The sequence below is a fragment of the Micropterus dolomieu genome, linkage group LG19 (assembly GCF_021292245.1).
Source record: "Micropterus dolomieu isolate WLL.071019.BEF.003 ecotype Adirondacks linkage group LG19, ASM2129224v1, whole genome shotgun sequence".
Lineage (NCBI taxonomy): Eukaryota > Metazoa > Chordata > Actinopteri > Centrarchiformes > Centrarchidae > Micropterus > Micropterus dolomieu.
In genome coordinates this window covers 11,919,311-11,932,477 of record NC_060168.1, presented here as the reverse complement: position 1 = coordinate 11,932,477, position 13,167 = coordinate 11,919,311, and the positions used below count along the sequence as shown (strand labels likewise).

At 39.8% G+C, this 13,167-nt stretch overlaps 1 protein-coding gene across 1 annotated transcript in view; it reads left to right on the top strand.

Moving 5' to 3' along the window:
* The window catches only part of ctnna1 (catenin (cadherin-associated protein), alpha 1), a gene marked incomplete at its 5' end in the record, with an annotated part of 84,895 nt that extends 79,433 nt beyond the window's left edge, over positions 1–5,462 (top strand). Inside the window, 2 exon segments of the mRNA XM_046030179.1 lie at positions 1,650–1,784; positions 3,518–5,462. Of these exon segments, the coding sequence (XP_045886135.1) occupies positions 1,650–1,784; positions 3,518–3,808 (426 nt within the window).
* Positions 5,463–13,167: the final 7,705 nt, after the last annotated feature.

The following is a 13,167-nucleotide window of genomic DNA, read 5'->3' as shown; positions in this document are numbered from 1 at the left end:
CTGGGAGTATATTCAGCGGAGCGCTCGACACTCACAGCAGGGATGCTGACCCCGCTCAGCAGGATTAGACGCATCATAGTTTCTATGTGTCCAAAAACCTTTGCATAGAGATAATAAAACTGTTTTCTTCACCTTTTGTGGATTGGCGGAAATGGCCATTTTTTGAGAGATGTCCATCATATGTTCACTTACAGCCAGACAGAGTGCCTCCTCATTTTGTCTAGACACATGCAAACACTCTTGCACACTTAAGTTCTTCGACATTGACCTTACCAGCTGAGACTCCATTAATTAAGCGATTGGCTGCTATTACCTCCCTTTCCCCTTTCCCTGCACTCCGAATTAACAGCTGCCAAAGGACTCTTCCTTCAGACAGCCAACCACCTGCAAATACCGGTGTTTTAGCCAGTATTTTTGCTTGGCTTGCTCACTCACATGGTTGCCCCAATGCTTTTCACAGGTGTAGTTAGTTCAGTAGGTGATTTGAAAAGCTGCCAGCCTCTCATTATCTGAAACGGGAGTCAGCCTCGCCATGTCTTGATCATTGCTGACAATACCGTTTGTGTGTCAGGTCACTCTGACGATTTACATCAGATTGTAGATCTTAGCAGAGCCCCTTCAGAGTGTTTATATATCTCACTTGATGAGCTGCTCAGAAGAGTACTGTGGCCTAATTACTATGCTGGCAGGTGGCTTGTCTAGCAAACTAGGAAGGGGTTTGGAAATGGTGTTCCAAGGAAGAACCCAAGTCTAATTATGACGAGATGAAATAATTCAGAAAGATTGCCAATGCTAAATGACATGCATTTGTGGGACTGACACTTTCAAGTGGGTGTTATGATAAATTATTGGATTTCCCGAGGCTGTTTGTTTTTTTTTTTTTTTTAATGGCTCCATTTTGGTTTTGTGTTGTATTGTTAATGCCTTGTTGGATTTAAGAATAAGTCTGTCTTACAACTTGGTATTGATCCCATAACCTCAAAATAGTTGCCACACACTTTAAACTTCTCATCCACTGCATGTTTCCTCTGAGAATTGAAATTATTGATGCCTATTTGAGTGCTTTCCCAACCCTCAGCAGTTCATTTGCGCATCACACTTTAAAAAAGTCATTGTTTCAGTTGTTGTGATGGAGGGTTTTCAAAGATTACTGACAGCTGGGGTGATTACTTTTATTAATTTTGAAAACTCATCTCCGAACTGCGCTGCTGCTACTTTAGATCAAGTATTTTTGTTTCCAAAAAGACCTCATACAAGATTATTACGACCATAATGTAATTGATTGACAGCAGTGTTTGCCTCCTAATAGAATTTGCATTTTGTGTGACTTGATCGTGCTTAACCCTGTGAAGATGTGTTATCAATCTACCACGCTGTGGGCGTGCGTTTGTCATTTTGGCTCTGAGCATGTCCCTAATGTGGGTGTCTACCTTACCTGTCACACTGCTACTAACTCATCTTGATAAAGTGTGAGATCACTGCGTCTGTAGAATCACATAAATATTCAGATTGAGTAGCGCCTGCAGGTGACAAGAAATTGATTCATTGTACAACCTGCAAGCAGGTAGCAGTATAACCACAAACCTATTTGTGCTTATAAAGTAATTGATGTGTATGTATATGACGCGTGTTGTCTTTCTGTGTCACAGTGTCCCGACTCTACCTGTAAGCAGGACTTGCTCGCCTACCTACAGCGTATTGCCTTGTATTGCCACCAGCTCAACATCTGCAGCAAAGTCAAGGCTGAGGTGCAGAACCTTGGAGGAGAGCTTGTTGTCTCTGGGGTAAGTCCAACGTCATTTTAACCATGAACACTGCGAAAGGCCCCTCAGTCACTAAGGGCTTCAGGCTGCAGGCCAAAGTGACCCAAATCAGATTTTTTTACTCATATGTGACTCAGATCTGATCTTGAACAATGTGAACAGGCCAAATCACATGGAATCTGATCTTTTCCAGTTCGGATTTAGGCCACTTTCATATGTGGTCCAAATCTGTTACAGATCGGATCTTTTTAAATGCGACCTCAGTCTGGACACTCAGGTCGGAATTGATGTGACTTTGACATCACTCTAGAGCAGCTGTTCTGTTGTAGATGGAGCCGCAATGAACAAAAAAGCTCCCCAAAGCCATTATTATACATGTGGCTCTCTTCCTCCTCTTCATCTGCTCTCATTTCATTTCATTCCCTTTCTTATACCTGAAATCCACCAGATCGCGAGCTCTCTCCTGAGTTATGTGCATGCTATTTGTCCAAGCGGACACAGTGGAGAGAGAGAAAGGGAGAATGTTGTAGGGCAGTAGTGTTGTCCAGCACCAGAAACTGTAATGAAAAGAACAGAAAGTTGTGAATACTTGTCATAATTCGGGAGAAATGTGACCTGTGAGGACACAATAAAATAAGGGAGTTTCCCGTGAGCTAACCGGAACTAACCTCTGTTGCTCCTTGTTTACTTCTGTAGCTGACAGCGCGCTGCATTTGACGTCATGTTATTCCGCTGCGCATGCAATCGGATCTGGGAAAAAAATTGGAATTGAGCATTTAAAGCCTGCAGTCTGAACATAGCCTAAGAGTAGTAGACCAATTGAAATGAAGTATTAAATTGAACCGCTTTTGAGGATGGCAGGGCGCGGTCAGAGTCGGTGGCAGTAATGCAGCTTCTGAGGTAGCCATGTGCCAGTGAAGAGTGAAAGATGATGCGAACAGATTTCAAAACATTCCCAAAAAAGGGTAAATATCTAAATTGAGGCAGGGAGTGCAGTCTCTTTCTGAAACCTTAAGGATGCACACAGTGCATTTTAGTGAGGAACAAGAACTGCATTTACTGAAAATGAAATCTCCACAGGGTACTTTAATTGCTAGAAAAATCATTAAATCAATAAAAAGCATTGGCTACTTTCTTAAGTTTTATTATCTGGTGTGCTGCCCAAATAAATTAAAAATATTAAACTTAATGGCATCGGCTGTTGTATGATTCATTCTGCCCTGCAACTTACAGCTTATGTTTTATAATGAATAAACAGAAAAATAATGACTTCATCTGTAGTAGAAAGGACTAATGTTGTCCAAATGTTTCCTAACCTTTTTAGTACTTAAGATAACACTGTATAAAGCCGATGTTTACAAACCCTTTTAAGCATTAATTAACCACTTACTTGCCAGTCCAGTTAATTAAAATAGGTTGCCTCAGTGTGCAGGAAGTAATGAATTCCTCCCTCCTCTCTGTAGGGCTGAAATGAGCCAATGCTTCCAACATTTCCTGTCAAGTGTCACCAGTGTCTCTGAGGCTATTAAGTTGTGGAGATTAAATTAGTGTGACCTTTTTCTATATTCTCAAATTTCTCACATCTGTTTGTAAGCCAGACAAACTCTGAAAGGTCGCTAATTCTTCCGTACAAACTTTCAAGTCTTGCCCCCCCCCCACCATGACATGAATTCAAAACAGATGTAAATGTCCTTAGCTTTCACCAAGCTTAACCTTTTTTCTGGTGCTCTCTCCTGTCTCTTCTACGTACTCAGTTGGACAGCGCCATGTCCCTCATTCAGGCCGCCAAGAACCTGATGAACACAGTGGTATCCACTGTCAAGGCCTCCTACGTTGCATCCACAAAGTACCAGAAGAGCAAAGGCATGGAGGCGCTCAACATGCCAGCTATCTCCTGGAGGATGAAAGCTCCCGAGAAGAAGCCTCTGGTGAAGAGAGAGAAGCAGGATGACGGCCAAACCAACAGAGTTAAGAGGTCGTCTCAAAAGAAGCATATCAACCCCGTGCAGGCTCTGAGCGAGTTTAAAGCCATGGATAGCATCTAGACTCCCCTGTTCTTGATTCCAGAGAAGACAAAATATTGACCAATGAGTTTATATATAGATAGAGCTCGTCATTCTATCAGGGGAAAAAAAAGGTTTTATAACATATGTCCCACCTTGCGTTGATGGCTTGCCTGTTTGACCCATTATATTCCTACACTGCCTAATTTCTATTCCATGGATTCAGATTTGCTCTAGTCTATAGCATTAACTGTCTCTTTTCTGGAAAATGCAGTTAGAGGGAAATCAACTGGACAAAGGTTGTTGTTTTTTAATTAGATTCCATTTTTTCCTTTCAAGTTTATGTAAGGAAGAGAAGTGGATTTCATAGATATAAGAACCCATGATAAGAGGCTTGTGATTATGTTGTATCTTAACCAGTTTTATAGTAATACTCTGGGGTCTCTGGTGTTTTCCACTATACTGTTTGATTATGGCAAAATACCTTCTGTACTGCAAATATCAACTATGCAAAATCTCAACTGCCTTGTTGTAACTTAAGCAATAACTGTAGCTCATTTGGATGTGCTGGGCTAACTGGTAAGATTTAAAATATGTTTTGGTTCCGCCTTAAGGAGCCAAAGTCTATATATTTCCATGTCTGCCTGCATTTTTATAACTTTATACATACTTTGTTATGCCACTATAAACAGTTCAAACTGATCTTTAACACTGTTCTCAGTGCTGGATGACTATTTGTTCCCCCTTGTCTTTTTGTTTTTTATAATTTAAACATCTCAAGTTTTATTTTTGTGTTTTCTTTTTCATATTCACATGATGCAGCAAACCAAAGGTGACATATTCCTCCCAGCCTTGTGTTTTGCTGCATTACTGGTACAAGTGCTTGATCCTACACTTAAGGCACACAGATCCACCCAGTTGAGTCAGACTTTGTAAATAAGCCCCAACTCCTCAGAGTCTGGCAGAACCCAGTGGGCTAAACAATGAACGGACCCCGTCGGTACTCTCCAAAGCCGACAAGCTTCATTAACTGTCAATGAGACCAAACACCTCCGCAATTTGAGAATGTGTCCAAATCGAGGGATCAATATGTTTTCTCTCCGCAGCTTAGAGGTAGGCGAGGAAAGGAGGGGATTTCTCTGACTTTAAACTCTTGCTTATTGTTTGTATTTGTTATCCTTAAGCCTGAACACTAATCAAGATTTTATGTCATGCACAGTCTTTAGAAAAACTAGAAACAAGTTGGCAGGTGGCAGGCTTTAAAATTAAACTTTTTTTTTTAACTTCAGGTAACAACTGTGGGTTGTAGTTGCTCTGTGCAGCTTGTTTTCCAGTTGTACACAGTACTCTGCTACATAGCGGTGCACTGATGTACGGCGAGGCTTTGAAATCCTGCTGCTTTGGTCTTGGGGCTGAAGCTTTGTTTTGCTCTTTTGACGTCTGTGAACTATAGCAGGATAGTTATTTGACAGGTTGTTTTGTTTTTTTTTACTGTAGAACCAAGCAGTTCGAGAGTGTTTTTCCTCACAGTTTGTCTTTTGCTGTGTTTGAGTTTGAATTTGAATCTTGAGTGATATCAAAACTACTTTGCTGTGTTTTTTTTTTTTTTTTTTGTTATTGAGAGCTGACTTATTAGTGCACACGTTTCTTATATTCATGTGCCTGCTTTATATCTTAATAAATAATTCAAATGAAACCATTGTTTTTATTTTTTTATTTGTACTGCATGCTGAAGTAATGTTTGTCTCCTCTCCCTTGAACCCTTACTTATATACTTTGTTTTGCCTTTATACCAAATTCTTGTTGTAGTAACAGATTTGCAAGCCCTAAAGAATAATTTTGCTCTGAAAGGTTAACGGGGTTTTTGCACACCCCCAAATATGCTATTGTGCATAATTTAAGCATTGTAATACTATGGAATCTTAATTGGGAGGTAACTATAGTCTGTATTACTGACTTATGGGCTGTATTTATATGTATAACTTGCTCTACTGTTGTGGGTTATTTTCTCTTAGCTTTTAACATCAAACACATTTTTCAGTCTTCTGGTGATGTTTCTTAAACACTAGCCTGTGAAGAAAATGCAGTGGGAGAACAAAGAAAAGTGCACAATGTGAAGATAAATATATCTGAGGCTTATATGGAATGAAAGGTCTTATTTTCCCCCAGAGTGCTGTAGTAATCGCACATCAGAGTGAGTGAGTCAACACTGGAGAAGACAAATCCATGATGATTATTTATTGAGTTGTTTAGGTAGACCCCCACCTCATCTACATCCTCTTAAGATTCCTCAAGTCCTAACGTTTCCCAGAATAACTTTGAGCAACCCACAGAAAACGGATATTAAATAGATAAAACCTAGTGGCAGTAGAGTCAGAAGATTTCCATACCCTGACCTGATGACTTGAGCAATCAAATTGTTCTTGAGCGCTGCATTACTTTAGGATGTGAATATAAAACTTGGAAAACAGAGTATACAGGACACTGCTGTCAAATTGTATAAGATGGGTACTGTTGACGTGATCTTTGGTGGCATCTTTCTCCACATGGTTTGGGAATGCACGTCTTTTTGGAAAATGTTACAAAATCCCTGGGTAGGATTATAGGTCATAATATCCCTTGTGACTCAGTGTTGTGTTTAAACTACAAATAAGGCAAGTTGAACAAACAATAAGAACTGGATGTACAGCTGCAGAAACAAGATCATGAGCAGGGAATTGGAAGCACTGAATAGTTGATATTGTGAATTTGAGACATTTTTAACAGTCTCTTTATAAGACTATGCCAATATATGAGAAGATTCTTTTGGTAATGGCAAGTATCATGAGAGTACTTTTGTATAAATACTTTATATACGTGTTTTAAAAGGCAAAACCATGCTTATACAAGTACAAATTAGAAGTACTTGTACTTTACTTGACAATTTCAATTTTATGTTATTTTATATTTCTACTCTACTGCAATTCAGAGGGAAATATTGTACATTTTACTTCATTTATTTTAACAAACTTTAGTTATTAGTTACTTTATGAAGATTCAGATTATTAATTCAAAATATAATCAACTAAAACATTAAAATGTATTATGGATTTATGTGAACTACCAAGCAGTGGATAAAAGTACAGTAGTTGAAATTAGCCCTACCTTTGCCGACTACAACATTTAAGTGATGGACACATTAATGCATCACTATTTATAATCCAATAATATATATTATTCTGAAATACATTTGTTCACTAGAGAGATGATTACAGACCCTTTTCACAGCCGACACTTTGACTTGTCAAAGCAGAGGTAAGCAGAGGTGTAAATAATAAATTTAACAATTTAATGATGAGTTCAAACAAAACCGCTGAGCTGCATCAGTTTCAGGGCAGCTAACACCTTGTTAGCTACCGTTGGTCAGGCGGTCAAGTGTGAGTGCATTATGCCAGGACAGAGGCTGGAAGGGGTGCTGCTGCGTGCTGTTATCACTGCATCTGTGGACCCAGCCAACAAAGTGTACACATTATGCAAGCATGCCCAGACTTTCGACACCTGCAATTCCTTCTATGAAAATTTTTTTTAAACGTGTCAAGAACATTTTCCCCTGAACAACAACAAGTCATGTGTTTACACACTGAAGGACCGCTTAGTTGCAGGACTGGGGGGTCAAGCTGACCTTTGACAGAAATATCACTTACAAGCCCACTAATGGCTAGAAGGATGTTATTCTGAGATGGTTCACCACCTACGCTGACTGCCCTCAGCACTTCCAATGGTAAGTAAAACTTGATTCATTAGTATTTTTTAACACTTCTGTTTTGTAGATTATTTAGCAAGTTGCGCATGCTACAGCCTGCTTTTTTATGTTTTGTGTCAACATGCTGACATGGACACGTTGGTTATATATGTCTCACACATTCTGCGGTGTGTTATCGGCGCTTGATACGGTTGTGTGTATGTATTTCTGACTTGGGTATCAGTACCCTTAATGGCCCAAGTCTTGTCTGCCACACCCTTGAAGCCTGTCTATAAATCGTGTAATGCTCAAGTAGTTGTGACACAGAGTGGGGTGCTCATGTCTGATGCATGTGTTCATATGCAGTTTGTAGCCATGGCAACTTCAGCCAGTGGTATCTGAATGAAGGCCATGTTTCTGTGAGGCTGGAGCCTTTTTTAGTAGCCGAGACCTGTCTAAATGCAGCTTCAAGTACTTTTCAAAGTAAAGGATCTGAACACTGCTTGCAACCACCACACAAAGTTGAAACTATCCTCCTCACTCCAGAAATGTCACTGACTCCAGGCCCTGACATCTTCATGGAACTTTACTTTATAAAATCAATCAGTATGTGGTACCATGCACACACTGTGTGGACTGAAAAAACTAAAGAAATGGGAAAAAATAAAACAACTCCCTGGGCAGGCCTAGTCAGCAGCATGGGCCGTACATTTCTCAGTGGTCTTTATGCTTGTAACCTAATTTCATTGTAAGCCTGGAGTTCCCCATTCACTATTACCCATATTCATTATCATGAATAGAATTTTAAAATATAAATCTTCCACTTCATCTATGTGTAAAGTGGGTCCTCACTAACTATTACGAGTGGCCACGTTAGGAGTGAATCTGCCCACTGCAATCTTAATATGTCCAGGGCAGTTTGAATGAGTCTGAATGTAGAAAGGAGCAGTAACGTTTGAAACTGTAACGACCTCACACCTCAGTTAATGGTAATAATAAATCTCCCATGGATTTCAGCGAGTCCTGGGTGTTGATATAGCATTTGACATCGGATGACAGAGTGTTGTAGTGCGTAAAGAAAAACAAAACAAAACAAAACAAAAAAACAAGCTAGTCACCGGGTCTGTCAAAAGTTGAAATTACTTTTCACTCGACTATGAACCTGTTGACACTAGGTAACATGCTTCGTAGGACAATGAAAATTGTACTCAGTGTAAAGACAACAATGCAGACTAAATGTTGTAAAGCAAATGTTCCAAATGTGATAGATTCTCTTTGCTGCTGTGGTCTGCTCCATCATTGCCAGCCTCATCCACAGAGTACCTCTACATAAAGTAAAGTTTTCAACCCTCAAAGGTCACAGTGAGATTTTCTTTAATTTATATTTTATTGCCACTTTGCAAGACTGTCTTTGTTTTTTTTTTAATCCCTTAAACTAGTTTTTTTGCTTTACAATATAGGCTCTTATCAGAGTACATACTGTAGGTCATTTTCAAACTTTTCACAACTTTCAAACATGTTAGCATCCATGTATGCCAGATGAATATGGCCCTGTAATACATTTGTATGTTTAACGCCATTGTTTATATTTAATTGTGGGCTGATGGTGAATCTTGGTTTGCTTGGTGGAGCTGTCCAGTCTGCTGTGGTGCTGATTACTATTTGCTTTCCTTTCTCAAAGTCAGAATGCACAGCTTGCTACAGCTGAAATTATCAGTTAAAGATAAACGATCAGCTTAATTTTTTAGTCAATAGACACCAGATTTTTCAGTAATTATGTTGATAATCAATTGGGCTAGTTGTGTGTCATTTTGTAAGCAGACAATACCAAAAAAAATGCTGTTTCTGACCATTGATATGTGAATATTTGCTGGTTTTCTTAGTCCTGCATGATGGTCAATTGAATATCTTTGGGGTTTTGAGTGTGGGACGAACAAAACAAGCAACTTGGAAACGTTATGCTTGACTCAAAGCCATGCCATTCTAATTTTTAAATGTTACAGTTAATCATTTTAGATGAAGCCAAAATCTAACTTTTTCTTTGGCTGAAGTAGTGTTTACAGTCATAATAGTTAACATCAGGGCCGTGTTAGTAGAAAATTGTCTGCCATCAGAGATTTTGCCATTCCACATGTACCGTTGGTAGTTATCCCTGTAATATGTCTGGGTCTGTTAGGGCTTTGAGAACAATATTGTAAATCAATGAGCAGTAGTGATTTTTGTAAGGAATTTAATTAATTCACTGGATCAGCCAAAACCAGACATTTCTGTCTGGTATATCATCCATAAACAGTTTGCCAATCGATTTTCTATAATATCTATATCTATCTATCTATCTATCTATCTATCTATCTATCTATCTATATTTCTATATATATCTATAGATAGATAGAATCATGTAACAACACTGAAGACATTTGCTACAATGTAAACTAGTGAGTGTACAGTGTGTGTGTGTGTATATATATATATATATATATATGTATAATTATTGTGTGCTGGTTTGGTGTTTGTATGTTCCAGGTGTTCCAGGCTGTCTATAGGCAGGCAAGCAATGACACAAAAAACACGTCACTTTACTAATGCCATCGAGCGAGTGTGAAACGATACTTTGCAACGCCCATCTTGTAGGATAGGACTGGCAACACATTGGTGTTATAGTCCATTACTTGAACCAATGTTTAACAACAGAACATCTTTTCAGGGCATTGCCTTTAAAATGGTTTAGTGTGTTCTTTCTTCCATCGCAACTGTTCAGAAGAAGTCATGCTCTATTACGCAACACTTGCAGTCATGCTAGAAAAAATGGTGGTCATACAAAACATGATTAGTGTTATGGTTGTCTGAGGCGTGTCAAAATTGTATGCTTAGTTGTATAAGGCTAGGCTTATAGATTTTGACCCCGGTTTAGCATTTTATTGCTCTCACCGGATGTTTAAGCTTGAGCCCACCACAGTTGCCCCCAGAGGACCACATCTCTATAAATATGGCTGGTCCCCAGAGACCAGTCGAGTCTTGACAGATAATAAGACGACGGTTTCTCCTCTGAAACGGGAGACCTAAACCCTCCAAGGCCCTGTGCAGTAAAGCAACACAGTGTGACTGTATGAGGCATTTGAATGCAGATATGATGCAAAAGTGACAACACAGAGCAGCCCCTCATGTCAACCCCCCCCCTTGCTAGTTTCCTCCCACCCGTGTTTTGCTGTGTCACTCAAACGGCTGTCGTCGCATGACACGTTTGAATGAAGTTTTATCAATCACAGTGGCCAAGCGTGACAGTTTAATCAATGAGGTAAGTTTTCTCAGAGATTCCCATTATTTTAAAATTAGAGGACCTGGGCTGGGGGAGGCAGAGAGGGAGCGGAAGGAGAGCAAGTTGTTGAGGAAGGGGTAGGCTGGGCTTATAGCAGTAGAGCTATGCTGTACATAAACACAAGAATATGGAGGCTTCTGGAGTATTAGCCCTAAACCAAGTGGGAGAGATTTGGCAATAAACACAGGCTGCTGGACTGACAATCTGTCAGTGCCACGGTGGATGTCTGATAGACTTGGCTCTGTTGGGGTATAAATGTTAAATACGACTGGTTGAAAGGACCAGTGAACCACACCATGCAGATGCCAGAATGCCATACTGCCAAATAAGGCAGACCGTACTAAAATGTCAATAGCTTTACACAAGATCCAAGAGTCCAGCAGCACACCCAGAGAGATTTTTAATGCTCTCCAGTGCCTACAAACACACCAGAGCGGCTCTTTTATTTGTTGTGCCGAGCTACTTTGTAGTGGAATCATTTGACAGATGAATGTTTCAGATGTACAATATCAAACCAAACGAGGTTTTGGATCATAGTCAGTTTATTCAGATGGGTTACTTAACAGTCATAGCACAGACAATGAAATGTCTCTTCTGTATTTAACAAACATGAGAGGTAACTGGAAACAGTAGAAATTGAGAAGTAAATGTGATGTATCTAAACCAGTTTGAAGATCTTCCATTGGTAACCCGGACCTTATGAGTTTAACCGTTCCAAGGCGTCATTAATAATGACATCTTCACATTCATACTATTTTTTTTTTTGCCAAGAGCAGTCTGGAGGAAAAAGCTGCCAGAAGTCCCCTAAAGCTGCAGCTGCAGGGTGAGAGCTGAGAATTTGGGAGAACATTAATTACCTGAGGGCCAGCCGGAGAAATGTTGTAAGGTACTGAATTGTATATTGGCCTGGCTGTGTCAGGTTTATGGTAGCACAGTAACCCACTTATCATGTTTAATGGAAGTATTGTCCTTTGGGGGATTTCATTTTGCTTTACTCCGTAGAAGTGTAATTAGTGATGAGGTATGGGGGCTTTCAATCTCCCCAGCGTTTGTCTCATAAAGTGTAAAATTCCTCCCCTGTTGGCTGGTCAGAGATTTTTATCGGGACTGCTGAGTGTTACGGCCAGTCTTTTTATAGGCATCTAGTCTTGCCAATGGCGAGCAAAGACGAGAAGCTCAGCAATTCATGCAGCACTGCCACTCAGCCTGTCAGGACTGGTTATGGTGGTAAACCAGTGACTGAATGCAAGAGTAATGAAATGAAATGAAAATTAGACTTCTAATGGAGCGTTTGAAAACTGATATTTGTGTTGATTATATAAAAGAAACATTGACTCCAGGTTGAAAATCAAGTAAATAACAGGTGGAAATAATCAATCCATTGTTTTTCCCCACTCTCATAGTTGTCTCACTCAACACAGTTTCATACCTTCCCCTTTTCATGGCATGGCTTCTGAGTTGAGTTACATCAGGTCTATATCCTAAAATCACCTCTTTCTAATGTGAGTGCAGACCAAGGGGCTGTGAGTCTGAAAACATTGTAGAGTTGGATGCTGCAGTATGTAATCCAGTGAAATGGTGCCAGCATTAAGAAGAGCACTATCTTTTCATTTAAAGTCACTTTTATAATCAGCTCCCATGGAATCACAAAAAAGGCAGTAAAAAGTAATAGAATCAGCAGTTGCGCAGACATTGGTAATTATGTTAAAAACTCCTTTCGCGACGCAAGCACGGGGGAAAAAAGCTTAATATTGTAAGCCTCGCAGTAAGGGCTGCTGTCATTGTATTGCAAATAAATGGCTGCGGTCAACATGTGTGTGCTGTCAGGGGTGATTTGTGTGATGTAATTATATGTAAAATGCTTTTTAGCTGGCTCTTTAATTGACTTTTGGCTGGAGGGATTTGTGGCTATCAAGGTTTCCCTCGTGGCACGGTGTTGTCTTCAGTCAAGGCCTGTGGATTATTTCCAAATTCCTAAATCCCGTTTCTTGAGCTGGACTTGTTCGATCGGCACTCTCTTGTGTGTGTGTGTGTGTGTGTGTGTGTGTGTGTGATTTCCATAAACCCTAAAGAAGAACTGCTTTAAATATATATTCCCTAAGATTTCCTCAATGATATTCTCAGGTGCTTTACTTGAAATACATCCTGACAGCTATTTAAACAGACCCAGATATTAAACATTCAGCTGAACACTTTTGCATAAGGTAATCTTGTAGTGTCAAACAGCATTGCTGACTACCAATCATCTCATATGTATTCCGGGTAGCCAGCACTGTATTTTAATGGCTGACATCTCAGGGCTGCAATTCAAGTGTGATTTATATCTCCTCAAGTCATCAGTTACAATCAGACCCAAGGATCTGA